The 21,301-nt window shown below is 46.1% G+C and overlaps 1 protein-coding gene across 5 annotated transcripts in view; it reads left to right on the top strand.

Annotated features, from left to right (window-relative positions):
* Positions 1 to 20,984, top strand: part of ILDR2 (immunoglobulin like domain containing receptor 2) — a 260,220-nt gene extending 239,236 nt beyond the window's left edge. For 3 of the 5 annotated variants that reach the window (XM_073577126.1, XM_073577129.1, XM_073577127.1), the window contains 5 exons: positions 6,448 to 6,594; positions 7,010 to 7,180; positions 7,355 to 7,468; positions 11,082 to 11,280; positions 14,823 to 15,925. In XM_073577126.1, coding sequence (XP_073433227.1) covers positions 6,448 to 6,594; positions 7,010 to 7,180; positions 7,355 to 7,468; positions 11,082 to 11,280; positions 14,823 to 15,525 — 1,334 coding nt within the window. In that variant the 3' untranslated portion in view covers positions 15,526 to 15,925. Of the gene's footprint in view, positions 1 to 6,447; positions 6,595 to 7,009; positions 7,181 to 7,354; positions 7,469 to 11,081; positions 11,281 to 14,822; positions 15,926 to 16,792 lie in introns of those variants that run through there. The other 2 variants (XM_073577128.1, XM_073577125.1) reach the window with 1 other exon arrangement.
* The last annotated feature ends 317 nt before the right edge of the window (positions 20,985 to 21,301 follow it).

Below are 21,301 nucleotides of genomic sequence, written 5' to 3' on the forward strand. Positions count from 1 at the left end.
AGTGCACACGAGGAAACAGGGCACAGTGTGCTAGCAAACACAACGATCAGGCGCCTCCCTCAGGGGGGAGCAGCCTAATATGGCCCTGTCAGGTCTGCCATTAGTCCGTAGGTGCTTCTGGGTCAGGGCATTACCGGAGCACAAGTAACAGGAGGGAGGCGCGGCCTATGTCGCATGCGCATTGCATGCAGAGACCCCGTCGGCCACGAGCCTGTCAGAAGGACCCGCCGTGGCTGTCGGACGGCGGGGCTGCGGCGTGGGAGCAGAGGCCGGGTGAGTATGCGGAGGCAACGTGACAGTACCCCCTCCCCTAAGCCGCCCTCCCCTGAGATTAGCAAAAAATCTCTTGAGGGTGCGGGGAGCATTGATATTTTCCAGAGGTTCCCAGGATCTCTCCTCAGGACCAAAGCCCTTCCAGTCAATAAGAAAAAGAGTCCTACCTCTAACCTTCATGGCGATGATGTCGTCCACCTCAAAGACATCATCGGCACCAACCGGCTGAGAACCAGGATCAGACACGGAATGGAAGCGATTCAGTATCACTGGTTTCAGGAGAGAGACGTGGAAGGTAGTCCTTGGAGTCTGAAGATCTGATGGATGAAAATTTTGGCCAACTCAGGAGCCGAGGGGAGACCAGGCAGAGGGACGAAGTGGGCCATCTTGGAGAAACGATCCACCACCACAAAGATGACTGTACAGCCAGAAGAATGGGGTAGGTCGGTGATGAAATCCATGGCAATGTTTTCCCAAGGAACCGCAGGGACGGGCAACGGAAACAACAAGCCGGACGGAGGTCGTCGTGGCACTTTGTTTTTTGCACAGGAGGGACAAGAGGCCACGAAATCGAGCACATCTTGGCGAAGCGTGGGCCACCAGTAGTGACGCGTGATAAGGGCAAGGGTCTTAGTTCCGGCATGGCCGGCCAGTCTGGAGGAGTGCCCCATAGAAGGACCTTTAACTTGAGGTTTTCGGGCACAAGAGTCTTGCCAGGAGGTGGAGGAAGCCAGTTCACTGGAGCCACTGTGGTGATTCTAGTGGGGTCAATGATATGCGAAGGTTCTTCCACTGTTTCGTGTGGCTTGAAGACCCTAGACAGAGCGTCGGCTTTGGTATTCTTGTTGCCGCGGCGAAATCGGAGCTCGAAGTCAAATCGGGCAAAAAATAAGGACCATCTGGCCTGACGAGGGTTGAGTCTCTGGGCAGACTGAAGATAGGCCAGATTCTTGTGATCCGAGAAGATTACAAAGGGATGGACAGCCCCCTCCAGGAGTTGACGCCATTCTTCTAAGGGCAACTTTATGGCCAGGAGTTCCCGATCGCCGATTGAGTAGTTACACTCGGATGGAGAGAAGGCCTTAGAGAAGAAGCCACAGGAGTGCAGACGACCGGAGGCAGATCTCTGGGACAATACTGCCCTGGCACCTGTCGAGGAAGCGTCTACTTCGAGTACAAAGGGTCGGTTGCTCTCGGGACGATGCAGCATCGGGGCCGTGGAGAAAGCCCGTTTTAGGGTCTGAAAGGCCTCCTCCGCCTCAGGAGTCCAATCATTGGGAGTAGTCCCTTTACGGGTGAGAGCAGAAATAGGTCTGGTTATTGCGGAAAAGTGAGAGATGAATTGCCAGTAATAATTGGCGAATCCTAGAAACCGTTGTATCGCCCTTACTCCCGACAGGGCGAGGCCATTTGAGAATGGCAGTCAGCTTCTCGTGATCCATCCTTAATCCAGCGTCGGAGATAATGTATCCCATAAACGGCAGAGAGGTCTGTTCAAAGAGACATTTCTTTATCTTAGCATACAGGCGATTCTCCCGAAGACGCTGTAACACCAGACGGACACTCTTTCTGTGGGACGAGAGATCCGGAGAGAAGACGAGGATGTCGTCCAAGTATACGACCACACAGGAGTACAAGAGGTCCCGGAAGATCTTGTTGACTAACTCTTGAAACACCGCAGGAGCATTGCAGAGACCAAAGGGCATGACCAGGTACTCGTAATGGCCGTCTCGAGTGTTGAAAGCCGTTGCCACTCGTCACCTGCGCGGATACAGACCAGATTATAGGCTCCCCTGAGGTCTAGCTTGGAGAAGACCCGAGCCCCTCTGAGGCGGTGAAACAGCTCCGGAATGAGTGGAAGAGGGTACCTGTTCTTGATGGTAATCTCGTTCAAGCCCTTATAGTCAATGCACGGCTGTAGAGAGTAGAGATCCGTCCTTTTTCTTGACGAAGAAAAACCCGGCTCCCGCGGGCAAGGAGAACTTCCGTATAAAGCCTTTGGCGAGGTTCTCCCGGACGTACTCGGACATGGCTACAGTCTCTGCGGGAGATGGGGGAAGATTCTGCCCCTTGGGTTGGTTGAACCGGGGACTAGTTCAATTGGGCAGTCAAAAGTCCGGTGTGGAGGAAGAACCCCTGCTTCCTTCTTATCAAAGACATCAGCGTAGGAACTGTAGGCTGAAGGAAGGCCTGGAAGGTCTGGGGGTGGCCGAGGAGCATCCGCTAGACGGACAGGAGTCAGACAGCGAGCTTGGCACGGGTGCCCCCAGCGGAGTATCTCCACTGAAGACCAGTCGAGGACAGGCTGATGAGTCCTTAACCATGGAAGACCGAGTAGAATCGCATGGGAGAGCTTGGGCAGAACGTAAAAGGCTATCTTCTCTCGATGTAAGGCTCCAGCTTGCAACTCCACTTCCTCAGTGACCAAGGTGACGGTCTCCTGTAGCGGTTTGCCATCAAGTGCGGCAATCAGGCGAGGATTACATATTGTAACCACGGGAATCTGGTATTTGTCCACCTCTTCATGCCAGATGAAGTTACCTGCCGAGCCCGAATCCACATAGGCCACTTCGGACCCACGTCTCTCCCCTGAAACCAAAATAACAGATATAGTAAGAGGTTGAGAGGAATCATTAGCACCTAGGGAGGCCTCTCTTACCTGACCTAGGTGGAGGAGTTTCCCTGTTTCTCAGGACAGGTACGGACAAAGTGTGACGAGCCTCCGCAATAGAGGCATAGACCTTGTGCCCGCCTCTCTCTCCGACGCAACTCGGCCAACTTGAGGCGATCTACCTGCATGGATTCGACCGAGAAGGGAGACGAGGACCCGGCAGGATGGGGACTGAGAGACCAGATGGAAAAGGACGCTGGCCTGGTGGACCTCCTGTCTCTCGCTGACTCCCGGGCATGCTCCTGGAAGCGTAGGTCAATGCGGGTGGCCAGCGAGATAAGGTCCTCCAAGGTGGTCGGGGTATCCCGACCCGCGAGTTCATCCTTTATTCTGCTCGAAAGGCCGCGCCAGAATACCCCTATCAAAGCCGCGTTGTTCCAGCCGAGCTCAGAGGCGAGAGTGCGAAAGCGGATCGCGTGATGCCCGACCGTGAGAGAACCCTGATGTAGGTTAAAAAGAGACTCGGTGAAAGAGGCTAACCGACCCGGCTCGTCGAAAACCCTGCGAAAAGTATCCAAGAAGACCGGAAGACTCGAGACAACGGGATCGTCACATTCCCAGAGAGGATTCAGCCAAGACAGGGCCTCTCCCTCCACATGGGACATAATAAAGGCCACTTTGGCCCGGTCAGAGGGATATTGCTGAGGCAACCATTCAAAATGGAGGCTACACTGATTTAAGAACCCCCTGCAGAGTTTGGGATCACCAGTAAACAGCGGCGGCTTAGCGAGGCGGGGCGCCGGGAGAGCTGTAGACACGGGGGGAAGAGTCGGGATCGCGGTGGCAGACTGGAGGACCGACAAGCGGCTATCAAAGGAGGCCATGTAACTCAGAATATGGGCTTGAGTATCTCGTTGCTGACCCAGCTCCTGTTGAAGACTGGCCAGTTGAGTGGCATTTCCAGGATCAGCCACCTGCAGGGCCGACAAACGGGTGTCCATAGACTTCATGACGGACATGATGCGTCCCTGATTCTCCCGCAAAAAAAGCAACTCCTTCTGGGTAGCAGCAGTAGTACCGGTGGAGTCCATGGCCTGATCGTACTGTTACCACGGCTGGTCAGGAGACAAAACTCCAGGAGTGGACCCTCTGGACCGTGGCACCGATGGGCCCCGGGCGAGCTGCCAGGTGGAGCCGACCCCCTGTACAGGGATTGTTAGGAGCAGGCCCAGGGGTTCGGGTACCACAATAGCCGGTACCGAGAGGGGCGGCTCAGGACGGACTGGAGTAGGAGTGCGGGACTGAAGCGTAGACAACAGAGCGGGATCACTGGAGACTAGACCGGAGTAGGACTGCAGGACTGGAGCATAGACAACAGGATGGAGCAGGAACAAGAGAGGCAGGACTGGAGTAGGACTGTAAGACTGGAGTGTGGATAGCAGGATGGAGCAGGAACATCGGAGGCAGGACTGGAGTAGGACTGAAGGACTGGCGTGTGGATAGCTGAATGGAGCAGGAACACCGGAGGCAGGACTGGAGTGTAGATAGCTGGACCCACGAAGCACCAGACTGCGGGGCTACTGCAGGGACCACGGAAGGTAGGACTGCGAGACTGCAGAGAGCATACGAGGAAACAGGGCCCAGTGTGCTAGCAAACACAACGATCAGGCGCCTCCCTCAGGGGGGAGCAGCCTGATATGGCCCTGTCAGGTCTGCCATTAGTCCGTAGGTGCTTCCGGGTCAGGACATTGTCGGATCACAAGTAACAGGAGGGAGGCGCGGCCTATGGCGCATGCACATTCCATGCAGAGACCCCGTTGGCCGTGAGCCTGTCAGAAGGGACCACCGTGGCTGTCGGGTGGCGGGGGGCTGCGGCGTGGGAGCGGAGGCCGGGTGAGTATGCGGAGGCGGCGTGACAGCAGCCATCTTTGCCTTAGGGTTTAGAAGCAGCCATCTTTGCCTTAGGGTTTAGAAGCAGCCATCTTTGCCTTAGGGTTTAGAAGCAGCCATCTTTGCCTTAGGGTTTAGAAGCAGCCATCTTTGTCTTAGCGTTTAGAAGCAGCCATCTTTGCCTTAGCGTTTAGAAGCAGCCATCTTTACCTTAGGGTTTAGAAGCAGCCATCTTTGCCTTAGCGTTTAGAAGCAGCCTTCTTTACCTTAGGATTTAGAAGCAGCCATCTTTGCCTTAGCGTTTAGAAGCAGCCATCTTTGCCTTAGCGTTTAGAAGCAGCCATCTTTACCTTAGCATTTAGAAGCAGCCATCTTTGCCTTAGCGTTTAGAAGCAGCCATCTTTGCCTTAGAGTTGAGTTTAGAAGCAGCCATCTTTGACTTAGCGTTTAGAAGCAGCCAACTTTACCTTAGCGTTTAGAAGCAGCCATCTTTGCCTTAGCGTTTAGAAGCAGCCATCTTTGCCTTAGCGTTTAGAAGCAGCCATCTTTGCCTTAGCGTTTAGAAGCAGCCATCTTTACCTTAGCGTTTAGAAGCAGCCATCTTTACCTTAGCATTTAGAAGCAGCCATCTTTGCCTTAGCGTTTAGAAGCAGCCATCTTTACCTTAGCATTTAGAAGCAGCCATCTTTGCCTTAGCGTTTAGAAGCAGCCATCTTTACCTTAGCATTTAGAAGCAGCCATCTTTGCCTTAGCGTTTAGAAGCAGCCATCTTTACGTTAGCGTTTAGAAGCAGCCATCTTTGCCTTAGCGTTTAGAAGCAGCCATCTTTACCTTAGCGTTTAGAAGCAGCCATCTTTACCTTAGCGTTTAGAAGCAGCCATCTTTGCCTTAGCATTTAGAAGCAGCCATCTTTGCCTTAGCGTTTAGAAGCAGCCATCTTTACCTTAGCATTTAGAAGCAGCCATCTTTGCCTTAGCGTTTAGAAGCAGCCACCTTTACCTTAGCGTTTAGAAGCAGCCATCTTTACCTTAGCATTTAGAAGCAGCCATCTTTGCCTTAGCATTTAGAAGCAGCCATCTTTGCCTTAGCGTTTAGAAGCAGCCATCTTTACCTTAGCATTTAGAAGCAGCCATCTTTGCCTTAGCGTTTAGAAGCAGCCATCTTTGCCTTAGCGTTTAGAAGCAGCCATCTTTACCTTAGCATTTAGAACAGCCATCTTTGCCTTTGGGTTAAGAAACAGCCATCTTTACCTTAGGGTTTAGAAGCAGCCATCTTTGCCTTAAAGGGGCTTTTCAAACCAAAATGACATTTAAAAAATGAAGCCAGAGCGATGACAATCCGCTGTTATCATGGGCGCATCTTCATGGCAATGCCAGTTACCATTCTTGCACAGAAAGAGAACGAACATGCGGAGGACCACCGTATGCTCTTAAAGGGCATATTAAATGGGATTGTCAGAATGACAAAAACCCTTTAACCAATGCATTTAGGCTAATTCAGGCGCAAAGGATCCAACCCTTTTTAATTCGTGTTTGCATAAGGGGGTAAAGCTAACAATCAGAACGGCGGCACAATTAGACGGAGGATAAGCTAACCATGGCGGCATTTAGGATTTTGGTGGAATTACATCTTTCTTGTACACTGATGAGTGAATCTTCTTTTGTCCTTTGCAGAATGGGTGTTTGTCTGTCTGGTGATAATCGGCACCTTCCTCTTCTTCGCCATGGTGGGCCTTTGTTGGTGCCAGTGCTGCCCCCATAGCTGTTGCTGTTACGTGCGCTGCCCCTGCTGCCCAGAATCCTGCTGCTGCCCCCGAGCCTGTGAGTATCACGTGTGTTACTGTATCCTGAGATAAACAGCTTAAAAAGAAAAATTGTGTTGCCCTGTCGGGTGTGATTTATGCCATATGTGACTTAAAAATTGGGGCATATTTACCAAGCAAAGTGCGGCAGAATATCATGACATACATTCACTTGATGCCCCAGAAGCGCTCGATGGGAGACCAGTCTAGAGACGCCGCAGCACATTTGTATTTAGATATCTTTTGTATTATTTTTCTTGTTTCTCTCATGTTCTCGTGCATGTTCTGATACAGAGCCCTAACATTCCTGCTGCCTGCAGCCACCCCTAGGGGGAGCTCAGTCCACACTGCGGAGACATCGGAGAAATTCTGAAACTCTTTACTTACTTTAAGTCCAGATTTTTTGTTTTTTTTTCCTTCTTTCCTTTCCACAGTGTATGAAGCAGGCAAGGCAGCAAAGATTGGCTATCCCCCCACTGTTCCCACTGCCTGCCCTCCGTATTACATCTCTACAGTCCCTGTTGCTCCAGTCCCAGCCCCAATGATGATGGAAAAGCAGCACGTTCCACCACTGGTGCAGAGCGACTCGTTAGGAGGCCAAAATGGTAAATCCAACACATCTTATGACGGGGAATGGGGCCAAGACTTGTGCAGCACAGAGTATTTCAGGAGAGGAGTCTGCTGCTATTGTGGGAGGCAGGGACCTGTCCAATGTACATAGAGCTTAGATAACCGCATGGACTCGCTGCTCGGTGACGTAACATCTGTGTTTTCACCAGTGCGTAAAGGTTACCGCATCCAGGCGGACAAGGAGCGGGACTCCATGAAGGTTCTGTACTATGTGGAGAAGGAGCTGGCGCAGTTTGACCCGGCGCACAGGATGCGGGAACGATGTAAGTGCTCCGTACAGAACGTCTCCTCTCGGAGCAGAGCCGGGGGTTTAATCCAAAACTCCAGAATCTGTTCAATTGAGTCGTTTTTCTGTGAACTTGGCGGCCACCTACTCAATGAGTCACCGACTACGAGCCGCCACTTCCAGCCTCGCATTGTTCCCAGCTCAGAAATATATTATGTCCCGGTCATAAACAGACACATTGGTGTTAGCGGCTTCTATAAGGACTGAAGTACGGCTGGTTACAGGATGAGGCTCCGTGCGCGGCGCTGCTGGGTCTTTCTCTCGTCCAGGAATGTGACGAGAAAAGCCGACCCATGACGGGAACCTGATGGGATTATTGCTAAACTTCTACAGACCCCAGACCAGACCCCTAAATAATACAGACCTCAGACCAGATCCCTAAATAATAAAGACCCCTAAATAATACAGACCCCAGACCCTTGAATAATACAGACCCCAGACCAGACCCCCTAAATAATACAGACCCCTAAGTAATACAGACCCGAGACCATACCCTAAATTATACAGACCCCAGACCAGACCCCTAAATAATACAGACCCCAGAACAGACCTCAAAATAATGTACACTCCTGACCAGATGCCTAAATAATACAGACCCCAGACCAGACCCCTAAATATTACAGACCCCAGACCAGACTCTTAAATAATACAGACCCCAGAACAGACCTCTAAATAATGCAGACTCCTGACCAGACCCCTGAATAATACAGACCCTAGACCCCTAAATAATAAAGACCCAGACTGAAACCTAGGTACAGACCTCTGACCATACCCCTAAATAATACAGATCCAGACCCGTAAAATAATACAGACCCCAAACCAGCCCCCTAAATACAGACCTGAGACCAGACCCCTAAATAATACAAACCCCAGAACAGACTTCTAAATAATACAAACTCCTGACCAGACCCCCTGAATAATACAGACCCCAGACCGCTAAATAATACAGACCCCAGACTGGACCCCCTAGTAACAGACCCCTAAATAATACATGACTAGACTCTGCAGATACTCGCCTTTCCTAGTTACATAAGCCGGCAGGCCTCTTTAGACAGCATGCTAAGATTGAGGAGGCCTCCAGAAATATGGAGAGGAGAATACTTAGCCAGGACGTGATACTTGTGAGGTTTCGCCTTTTATCTGGAAAATGTGAATGGAAATTGGGAAAATAATGAGATCAGAAGCTCTGCAAGTAATGAGAGAGCACGCCCCAGTATACACATTGCCGGCACATTGTATTGACTGCCTTTACAGGCTGCATGAATGCCCCATTATAACGCAAGACCACCTGCAAAACTTTGTCAATCAACAGCATATGTACAATAGATGTGGGTCCTCCAAGACTGTACAAAAATGTTTTCAGGAGATATTTATCAAACTTATTCAGGCTAATACTCAACTATTTGTTGTGTACTCTGCAGACTAATGTAGGTACATTAAGAAATCTACCCAATAGACCTTGACATTTTCTGCTTCTCTTCTTACAGTACATGATCAAATTGTTTGTCTGCAGCCACCACTAGGGGGAGCTCCCTGTATACAGAGATACATGATAAGATCCTGTCTGCAGCCACCACTAGGGGGCGCTCCCTGTATACAGAGATACATGATAAGATCCTGTCTGCAGCCACCACTAGGGGGAGCTCCCTGTATACACAGCTACATGATAAGATTCTGTCTGCAGTCACCACTAGGGGGAGCTACCTGTATGCAGAGCTACATGATAAGATTCTGTCTGCAGCCACCACTATGGGAAGCTCCCTGTATACAGAGCTACATGATAAGATCCTGTCTGCAGCCACCACTAGGGGGAGCTCCCTGTATACAGAGCTACATGATAAGATCCTGTCTGCAGCCACCACTAGGGGGAGCTCCCGGTATACAGAGATACAGTACATGATAAGATTCTGTTTGCAGCCACCACTAGGGGGAGCTCCCTGTATGCAGAGCTACATGATAAGATTCTGTCTGCAGCCACCACTACGGGGAGCTCCCTGTATACAGAGCTACATGATTAGATCCTGTCTGCAGCCACCACTAGGGGGAGCTCCCTGTATACAGAGCTACATGATAAGATCCTGTCTGCAGCCACCACTAGGGGGAGCTCCCTGTATACAGAGCTACATGATAAGAGCCTGTCTGCAGTCACCACTAGGGGGAGCTCCCTGTATACAGAGATACATGATAAGATCCTGTCTGCAGCCACCACTAGGGGGAGCTCCCTGTATACAGAGATACATGATAAGATCCTGTCTGCAGCCACCATTAGGGGAGCTCCCTGTATACAGAGATACATGATAAGATCCTGTCTGCAGCCACCACTAGGGGGGCTCCCTGTATACGGAGATACATGATAAGATCCTGTCTGCAGCCACCACTAGGGGGAGCTCCCTGTATACAGAGATACATGATAAGATCCTGTCTGCAGTCACCACTAGGGGGAGCGCCCTGTATACAGAGATACATGATAAGATCCTGTCTGGAGCCACCACTAGGTGGAGCTCCCTGTATACAGAGATACATGATAAGATCCTGTCTGCAGCCACCACTAGGTGGAGCTCCCTGTATACAGAGATACATGATAAGATCCTGTCTGCAGTGTAAGGTAGCGCTGTCATTCAAGGTTGAGGACACTCGCTTGGCAGCCAATAAGTCACATCCTTCACGGGTTTTCCATAAAATCATAACAGTCCATGCGGTTTATTAGGCATCATAAACCATGACCAGCAATATAAAGTTCATATAAACAGCATAGCGTCCATGACAGAGCTTCAGTCTGTTTATCCTGTAGTCATACAGGTGGTGCAATGTCCATTGCGCAGGCTTTCTAGCCTCATAGTTCTCACCCCGTCAGGGTTTTACCTCATGGCTGCTTCATCCATACTGCAGACGTTCATTCCCTCTCCACAGCATTCACGTGCTGTCAGGCAGGAAGCCCCATCTCCCAGCGGGACCTTCCACAAGGACCAACCAGGTCCAGGCATCCACCTAAGTGACCTACCCTGGCCACCTTATATGGTCCGTAGCCAAGCCCCCCCGGGTCACATGGCTATGACCTCATCACAGGTCCTTCACACACTCACATAGCCTTTTACTACAAGCGTTTTCAGACACACCTCTGGGTGGATTTGTAGGTAGCTAGGTCTGCCCTTCTCCCCAGCTACCTGAAGACTTCTCCCTGACACATTGAAACAGCACCTCAGCAGTATCACTGCTGATCAACACACACATAAGTCTCCATCTCAAGGCCACCCACCTTGAGATACATAAGGGTCCTTCAGGATTCTGCCATTCATCCTCTCTCCTAGGACATCCACACAGCGCCCCCTAGCGGACACAGTGGTCACTACACCACAGCAGTCACCACTGCTCCCTGTATACAGAGATACATGATAAGATCCTGAATACACCACTAGGGGGAGCTCCCGGTATACAATGCAGTGGGCTCTGCCTAGTGATGGCTACAAGAAAAGCTACATTTATTGTGCCACCCAGCTTTCTCAGGAATAGATATCCTTCTTATTAAGGACGTGTTTTGTTTGCTCGCTGGCGTTCTGTTCATTGAGTCTGCTTTCCCCATCTTTTTTCAGACAGCCACACCATCTCAGAGCTGAGCTCCCTGCATGAGGACAGCACTAGCTTTAACCGTTCCTATCGGCAAGTCCGCAGGAAGCCGTTACCTACCAGCTGCACCATTGATGGAGATAAGGAATATTGGTCAGGGGTGGTGGGGGCCACGGCTAGACCCTCGGCGTGTTCTAAATTCCGAGACGAAAACTTCAGGAGCAGGTGAGTGATGTGTGGAACATTTAATCCCTAAAAGTCTTCTGAGCTGTTCATTAACGGAGCTGTGTAATACAAGAAATGCTCCACAACATGTTCAGAAGGTACCAGCAGAATAGTGAGTGCAGCTCTGGGGTATAATACAGGATGTAACTCAGGATCAGTAATGTAATGTATGTACACAGTGACTGCACCAGCAGAATACTGAGTGCAGCTCTGGAGTATAATACAGGATGTAAACTCAGGATCAGTAATGTAATGTATGTACACAGTGACTGCACCAGCAGAATAGTGAGTGCAGCTCTGGGGTGTAATACAGGATGTAACTCAGGATCAGTAATGTCCTGTATGTACACAGTGACTGCACCAGTAGAATAATGAGTGCAGCTCTGGGGTGTAATACAGGATGTAACTCAGGATCAGTAATGTCCTGTATGTACACAGTGACTGCACCAGTAGAATAATGAGTGCAGCTCTGGAGTATAATACAGGAGGTAACTCAGGATCAGTAATGTCATGTATGTACACAGTGACTGCACCAGCAGAATAGTGAGTGCAGCTCTGGAGTATAATACAGGATGTAACTCAGGATCAGTAATGTAATGTATGTACACAGTGACTGCACCAGCAGAATAGTGAGTGCAGCTCTGGAGTATAATACAGGATGTAACTCAGGAACAGTAATGTAATGTATGTACACAGTGACTGCACCAGCAGAATAGTGAGTGCAGCTCTGGGGTGTAATACAGGATGTAACTCAGGATCAGTAATGTAATGTATGTACACAGTGACTGCACCAGCAGAATAGTGAGCGCAGCTCTGGAGTATAATACAGGATGTAACTCAGGATCAGTAATGTAATGTATGTACACAGTGACTGCACCAGCAGAATAGTGAGCGCAGCTCTGGAGTATAATACAGGATGTAACTCAGGATCAGTAATGTAATGTATGTACACAGTGACTGCACCAGCAGAATAGTGAGTGCAGCTCTGGAGTATAATACAGGATGTAACTCAGGATCAGTACAGGATCAGTAATGTATGCACACAGTGACTGCACCAGCAGAATAGTGAGTGCAGCTCTGGAGTGTAATACAGGATGAAACTCAGGATCAGTAATGTAATGAATGTACACAATGACTGCACCAGCAGAATAGTGAGTGCAGCTTTTGGGTATAATACAGGATGTGTTATGAATGAGTCACCGGAGGAGGAGAAAACAAAAATACAAGCTAAGTCCAGAAAACCGGAGAGGTTGGTAGCTATCGGATTGCAGACCCCTGATCCTATACACCACAACTAACAGTAGCCGTGGGGGGTTCCTACGGTGCCCTAGACCCCTCGTCACAGCCGGAGAACTACATAAGCCTAAAGAAGGAAAGGGGAAATCTAAACTGCCCCAGAGCAGACCCCAAAGCAATAGACAGCCCCCAACATGTATTGTCGGTGAAAAACAGATGAAAACACAAGCACAGACAGAAAGACAGGCTGAGCAAATGATGGGGCCCAACTAACTAGATAGGAAAGGACAGAAAAGATGCTGGCTGCAATCCGCAGAAAACCCTACAAAAATGTCCCAACCGTCTGATAGGGAAAAAGGCCCTGAAGTCGCTAGACTTCAAAATCACTATATCAGCACTCAGGTATATTCTGAAAACAGAGCAAAGAGATCAACTGATCAGAGACAAAAATGGAATTCAGCCAGTCCCAACCAGGACTGGCTGAATACAAACACTAAGGAAACCAGACAAAATCTCATGGAATAATAGCAGGGCAAAAACTTAGCTTTTAGTAGACAGGAACTATGCTGGATGCCAGAGCTCAGAGCAGAAAGGATCATCAGCAGCCCTGCAGGGTGTCGGCTACCTTATATCCACTCAGAAATTCCAGATGTCCAATCACACTCCGCCTGTTCAGATGACAGGTTCTTCCCATCCCAATCAATTTCACTACCTCTCTTCACCAGCAGAGGCAGTTCATCAGACATCAAAGGTGAAGGGGAGAATGAACTCACAACAGGCTGTAACTCAGGATTAGTAATGTAATGTATGTACACAGTGACTGCACCAGCAGAATAGTGAGTGCAGCTCTGGAGTATAATTCAGGATGTGACTCAGGATCAGTAACGTAATGTATGTATACAGTGACTGCACCAGCAGAATAGTAAGTGCAGCTCTGGAGTATAATACAGGAGGTAACTCAGGATCAGTAATGTAATGTATGTACACAGTGACTGCACCAGCAGAATAGTGAGTGCAGCTCTGGGGTATAATACAGGATGTAACTCAGGATCAGTAACGTAATGTATGTACACAGTGACTGCACCAGCAGAATAGTGAATGCAGCTCTGGAGTATAATACAGGATCTAACTCAGGATCAGTAACTTATGTACACAGTGACTGCACCAGCAGAATAGTGAGTGCAGCTCTGGGGTATAATACAGGATGTAACTCAGGATAAGTAATGTAATGTATGTACACAGTGACTGCACCAGAAGAATAGTGAGTGCAGCTCTGGAGTATAATACAGGATGTGACTCAGGATCAGTAATGTAATGTATGTACACAGTGACTGCACCAGCAGAATAGTGAATCCAGCTCTGGGGTATAAAACAGGATGTAACTCCGGATCAGTAATGTAATGTATGTACACAGTGACTGCACCAGCAGAATAGTGAATGCAGCTCTAGAGTATAATACAGGAGGTAACTCAGGATCAGTAATGTAATGTATGTACACAGTGACTGCACCAGCAGAATAGTGAGTGCAGCTCTGGAGTATAATACAGGATGTAACTCAGGATCAGTAATGTAATGTATGTACACAGTGACTGCACCAGCAGAATAGTGAGTGCAGCTCTGGAGTATAATACAGGATGTAACTCAGGATCAGTAATGTAATGTATGTACACAGTGACTGCACCAGCAGAATAGTAAGTGCAGCTCTGGAGTACAATACAGGATGTAACTCAGGATCAGTAATGTAATGTATGTACACAGTGACTGCACCAGCAGAATAGTGAGTGCAGCTCTGGAGTATAATACAGGAGATAACTCAGGATCAGTAATGTAATGTATGTACACAGTGACTGCACCAGCAGAATAGTGAGTGCAGCTCTGGGGTATAATACAGGATGTAACTCAGGATCAGTAATGTAATGTATGAACACAGTGACTGCACCAGTAGAATAGTGAGTGCAGCTCCGGAGTATAATACAGGATCAGTACAGGATAAGTAATGTAATGTATGTACACAGTGACTGCACCAGCAGAATAGTGAGTGCAGCTCCGGAGTATAATACAGGATCAGTACAGGATAAGTAATGTAATGTATGTACACAGTGACTCTAAGTTTATGTATAGTTTTTTTTTAAACAAAATATTAATATCTGTTATCTACATATTGAAGATTAAATGTAATCAGTGTATGAGATTTGGGGGAGTGTCAGTCATGCAATGTGATTTCTTAGTTCTCCTTTAATGTGGGGAAGCACATTGTCCATTTTATACCTGTGACCCTCTTCTCATTTTTTTTTTTCGACTTACAGTCTACAAAGACCAACATCGGAGGTGTTAGAGAGAAAAGCCTTTCCAATGGCCGTCCAAGCCATCTCTACAGACGAGCTAGCTCAATACACGGACTCATTTAAGCAAAGGTCCCGGAGGTCCGACAGCCGAGGTCCTGGGACAGGGCCAAGGTTTGAGCGGTCCGAGTTGAGAGGAAGATCCGTCTACCAGGACACCTCAACCGATGACTACTATGGAAAGAGAAACCACGGCAGGGAACTGTTTTCAGACAACGAAAGAGGCTGGTCATTCAGCCCGTCTAGGATACGAGCCCCAGAGGACAAACATCTGCCCAAAAGGATATCCCGGATGGGACAGAGTTACGACGACGCTTATCTTAGCAGTGTTCTCGAAAGGAAATCAAGGGGTATCGAGGAGACCTGCATAACCCCATCCAAACTGAGCTTGCGGCAAAATTCAAGTCGCAGCTACGGTCGATCTCCAACGTTCAAGACAGGAGACGGCAAAGATCAGAAAGTCGAGGAAGACGACTCGCTTCCTCCTTACTGCGAGCGAGAGCTTGCGAGGGCTCTCCCGTTTCGCTCCAGAGAACACTCCTATCTCAGCGCCTCAGACAAGAGGAAGAAAAAGGACCAACCAAGTAAAACAGTGAGAAAAGCCTTCTTTTTTTACATGAATGGGTCACAGGCCAAATGGGGTTGGCGGGCTTTGTCAAAAATTTAAAAAAAAAAAAGTGTGTAGGATGTGTGTGAGGACACGATTATTACAATGTCGGTGGACCATTAACATGATGATACTAATCGGGAAACGCATGCTGTATAATGGCAGCTCCTGTTTGACCATATTTCCCAACCGAGACTTTTTGTCCTTTTTTTTTTTTCGGGTTTGTCAAAAATAAAAATAAAAAAATGACACAAGAAAAACTTGGGCTGTTTGGACAATTCTCCATGCTATATGGACAATGAGTGGTTAATTCTGTCTTTTTTTAACATCTATATATCTATTCTGTATATTCGGCTCCAGATGTAACTTGTCTTGTGCAGGCATGGTTGAAATTGGGATACATGTTTGAGTTGAAAATCTTTGTGAACAACTAATAAAAGCTCGAAATGTGGGCGTTTCAGATGGTTCCACTCTTCTTAAATTAATTTTTTTTTTTTTGTGGTTATATTATTGATGTGATGGAACTAAGAATGAAAAATGTTGTAGAAACAAAACAAAAAGGTTAATGCCGCATTGTCTGTGCAGTTTCGAAAAGCAGCTCCAAAAACACTCAGAATTTTAAATTCTCCCGACCAGAATTTTTTTTTTTTTTTTTGTTTGTTTTTTTTTTGCAACGATAATAATAATTAAAAAAAAAAAAGCAAAAACATTCAGGACTTGTACAGATAGGAAACTGTTTGTGTTGCTGCCGCTAATTATTTTTGTTCCCAAATTAATTTACATGAACATGTAAAGGTGGCAGCTTTTTTTTTTTTTTAATTAAATGTACATTTTTTTTAAATGTATTAAATCGAAAAAAAAAATATAAAAATCAAAAATACAGACGGGTGGTTTCCTTTATTCTATAATAATCGCATTCTCTTTCTTTGTAGTTTTTTTTTTGTTTTGTTTTGGGGTTTTTTTTAACGTAAAATTTGAGGGGAACATCCAATAAGGAATAGAAAAATTTTTTTTTTTACGTATTTTTTTTTTCCATCCTTCCGACTTAAGAAACTCCACCCCATGTGTCATCCTGTCCGTCCGTCAGCATGCCGTGCATCACTTGTTTGACATCCGTCAGCCCTGTGTTGCCTCTTTGTTTTAGTGACAGTCTCATCGGTGCCATCGTGGTATAGAAATGGTACTAGAGGGGGGGCATCAATAGAAATTTTCTAAATTCCCCCCCCCCCAAAAAAAAAATTTTCTTGGCCCAAGGATTAGGGACAGGTTAATCATTTTGTTCTCCATTCTGTCATGTTCATATCTTACTGTTTATTATTTTTCGCAGGGTGATTTTCCAAACAGGATGTCCCTCGTTGTCTGACACCGTGAAAGACTTAAGGAAGATTCTCATTGGAGGAGGTACTGAGGCAGTCCTGGTTACAAGAGGCAGAGCCATTAGCCACTGTGCTCCAAGGAACCCCTTCTTGGCGTGGAAGATCTTTTAATAGTTGGTAGACCATATGCATTGGGCCTTAAGTTGGAAGCAATGGTCTCCTGCCGGGTTTACAACCCAACCCCCCCCCCCCCAAAAAAAAATGGACCTTTCAAAAGACAAAAATGGTGGAGTATAGCGGGGCATTACAACTTGCCACAATTTTAGATTGTGTTAGGGCTAGCCTTAGTATGATCTTACTCCTGTTCCTAAACAAAACTTAACAGGGGTAGAAATTTGCCTCCATTCTCCAACGTTCCTTATGTCTCACACTCTTTAACAGTGTTATTTTTGTACCATCCAACCTCTTTGTGCCTCTCATTCACAGTGTCCGAGGAAAGGACGAGTGATGTCTTTGTGTAAAGTGGGCCGAATTCACAGACATAAATAATAATGATAAAATAAAACATTCAAATATAACAAAGCAGTTTTTAATGTAACAAAGAGGACCTGTCATTTGCTCAAATAACTTGGTAAAAAATGCCATGTAAAAATCCCTGAGCTCCCCCTGATTCTGACGCTCTTTTCCTTTTCGCGCTGCGTTGTTCCATTGCAGAGATATTCACATTTGTTTCTTCTGGAGACCAGTATGTGAAATTTCCATTTTGTAGTGCAACTGGGCGTTTCTTCAGAGTTTGAGTCTTCTGTGGGGGCGTGCGCTTTTTACCCTTCCCTCCAAGACACTGCCAATCAGCTTCACAGTATCTGAGACTGACAAATTAGCTGCCCAGTTGTGATAGGCAGCCTCCGAGAGAGAAAACTGCAGAAGTTGCAAGCAGAGATTTCACATACTGCGCTCCAAAAGAAACAAATGACAATATCTCAGCAATGGAGCGACGCAGCGCAAAGCAAAAAAAAAAAGCTTCAGAATCACAGGAGAATTCAGGGATTTTTAAAAGGTATTTAACTCAATTTTTTTTATAGCAAGTGACAAGTCCTCTTTATGTAGTTAAAAAATTAACAATTGTTACGAACAGGAAGCAAATTCACTCTAGTTTAAAGAAGCTAAAGATTTTTAGTAAAAAAAAAAAAAAAAAATTTCAGGATCATTTTTTTAATATTTTTTTAATAGTTGTAAATTGTCCGATGAGCAAGTAAAATACATAGAAAAAAAAATATTTTCACATTAGATATTGAAATCTTGTATAATAATATTTTTTTTATTTTTAAGACCTAGATTTTCAAATCTTGCGAGTGTAAACTAAAAATCTGTTTCAAACAGAATTGAAAAAAAAAAAAAAGTTCGTGGCCCAAACCTGTCTGTGAATTCCGCTCGATCTCCCCATTGTTTACATGCGATAGGTGCTACCTACGTTCATCTCTTTCAGTTTTGGTATTATTTGTTATCGGTCACTGCTGCCATATATCTGTTCTCGCTCCCCCATTACTCCTCTTTTTACTATGTCACAAGTACGTTTAATGCAAGAAAAAGGAGAAACAAGAAAATGTGACTTTTTGTATTGATTTTTGCCAACAACTATTCTTTCAGTTTTTGTAAAAAGTTATTGCATTTTACCAACCGAAAGCAAAAACTACCCCCCCCCAGGGGTGAATGTACTGTGAATGTATGTGTTACTTTTTTGGAGTTTTTTTTTATGATTTAGTATTTTAGTTTATAAAAATGCTTAATATTATAGTACGGTGTTCTCTACATTAGTATCTTGATGCTTAAAAGCTGAAAGTGTTGTTTTGGTTTTTTTTGCTGTTTTTTTTATTCTTTTTTTACCCTTTACTATTTCTGTTTTATAAGATGTAACTTGCCTGGATTCGCCCGGACATAACCCCATACATTTTAATTTTTGATTCCTAAATTTACATTATTGTACAGCTTGAAAATGATCCAAGATTTTAACTATGGGCCGATTTCCCATAAAGACGTATTAAAGAAAATTTACAAAAAAAAAGTTTTAAATGATTTCTAAAATATTGTTATCCTTATACCTTCCCTGCAATTTGATCATGTGGGCGCTCCGCGTGCTTCATATACGGAAACGTTCTCCTCTGTGATTTTGTGGCAGAATAGAACTTTCTACAATTTTTTTTCCGTATAAACCCTGAGCCCTTTCATAGGACCCTATCAATGTTTATGGCTCCTATTATGATTTTTCACATCGGTAAAGTTGTGTGGTGCCGTAACACGCTCATGGTATTACCGTATATTGAGAGAAAAAAATGTAAAAAAAAAAAATTGTGCTATTTTTTTTTATTTATTTTGACAAATTTTTTGTTTCTAAAAAAAAAAAAATCATGCAATAATGAATGGAAGAAAAGAGTGTAAATAAAATAAAAGTAATAAAAAAAAATATCCTTTTAAACACTTCTCAATGTGATGTACTGTACATGTACGCCACACGTTGCATAAGGCCGCGATCACACATGCGAGAAACTCGGGACAGGTCTCGCATCCTATTACCCGGCACTCGTCCGAGTTTCTCGCATGTGTGATCTCGACCTAAGGATTTATGTAGCGGGCTCAGATTCTGAGCCCGCACCATGCCTGGAAGATGACGGCTGTATTAAACAATTCTCATCTGCATGTAGCAGCAGCGACGAGAAATAAGTTAGGATCGCTGCTGAAAGTCCTTTAAATGCCACAATCTCTCACAGGTATTTAAAGGGTATATCCGGGACTTTGTGCTTAGGCACATTTACTGTTTTTCACAAACAGGCAGGCAGTTGCTACCTACCTGCCTGGTGTATCCGTTCATCCCTGACACAGAACGATCACAGACCGCTCCTGCCGGCGTTTCCGCTGCCTCTTCTGATGTCACGTTAACAGAGCGGCAGCTTCTGGCGTCATTCTGACTGACAGTCGGTTCCCCCAGTTAGGCAGCGAGAATCCTACTGTCTATCAGAATGACGCCGAAGTCGCACTCTGTAAGCAGAGCAGAGAGGAAAAGAAGCTGTGTCAGCAGAGGCACCTGAATTGCTGGCAGGAGCTGTCTGTGACTGTTCTTTGCTGGCGATGAAAGGCACCGAAAGGACACAACAGGCAGGTAGGTCGGAGCTACCAACCTGTTAGTGCTTAGGCTAATTTTTTGCCTGCTTTTGCTTAGGCTCCTTTGAAGCATACACTCTTCGGGTGTACAGTCCCATCGCCCCTCCAATACCTTTACAGAGTACCAGTGCATTACTGTGGCAGTCGAGGGCCTGCAGTACATCTGTATTGTGGTATACAAAACAAGCGATCAGATGATCACAGGTTCAAGTCCCCTAAGACTAAAGAAAAAAAAAGTTTTAAAAGTGATTTTTTTTTTTTTTAAATTGTATCACCGTAATAAACATCAGTATCGCCACATATGTACAATTCTATCCATCAAAATATGAAATTATTTGACTGGTACAAAAACATGGTAAAACAAAAACAGATGCACCTTTTTCCCAAAAAGCAATAAAAAAGTGATCAAAACATAATGTAGTACCCACAATTGTGCCCATAAAAATGTCATCGTACGGGGAGATGCTGTGAGTCCCAAGCTGGTGCTTGGTGGTGCACTTCCATAATTTCAATGCTTTAGACTCCGGGAAAATGGCTGTCGAAGGTGCGCATGCTCGGATTTCAATCTTAGTAGCTGAGATCTTGGAAGACTGTGATGCTGCGGGCCCTGGGCTAAGAGGAAGGGGTGTCCGAAGGTGGCGCACGTGCAGATTGAGATCTTGGCATCGAGATCTCGTCTCCCAAGATCTCAGCTGCAGAGACTGAAATCTGTGCATGCGCAGCCTCGGGCAATCATTTTCCCCAGAGTCCACTGCATTAAAACCATGGAACTGTGGGGGCTCCAGGCTTTCACAAAATGTTGGCGGAGGCATCCCATCAACGAGCACCCCCTTCTACCAGCCTGGGATGGGACTCGCAGCGTCACACCTCTGAACATTTCCTGTGACCCTGGTCCACCACCTCCACAGCCCCCCCATGGTAAGCTGAATTCGAACCCACATCTGACACATTTAATTTTTCTGACCTATTTTCCTCCTGAAAATTTGGGGTGCGTCTTATGGACTGGTGCGTCTTATAGTCCGAAAAATGCGGTAAGATTATGACTCCTAGTAAAAAAAAAAAGAAAGAGGAGAAAGAACCAAACAAAAGCGCAAGAAACAAAAATTGGCAGGGAGGGGTTAAAAATGTCCATTTATGAGAATTTGTCCCACAGTGGATCTCAGGATGAATCAGCTAATATAACGTCCAGTTTACGGTTATTTATTCTTCTTGTACTAACTATTCATGGTTACGTTGCCCTTTGCTAAAATAGTCATTATTCCTTTATTTATTTTTTTTCCTTTATTTTATTTTTGTTTTAATTATTAGAAGAGTAAAGAGACGGATTCACTTAGACATAAAAATGAATCTCACTCATACCAACT

This window comes from Dendrobates tinctorius, unplaced genomic scaffold (assembly GCF_039654945.1).
Source record: "Dendrobates tinctorius isolate UK_male_01 unplaced genomic scaffold, ASM3965494v1 ptg000054l, whole genome shotgun sequence".
Lineage (NCBI taxonomy): Eukaryota > Metazoa > Chordata > Amphibia > Anura > Dendrobatidae > Dendrobates > Dendrobates tinctorius.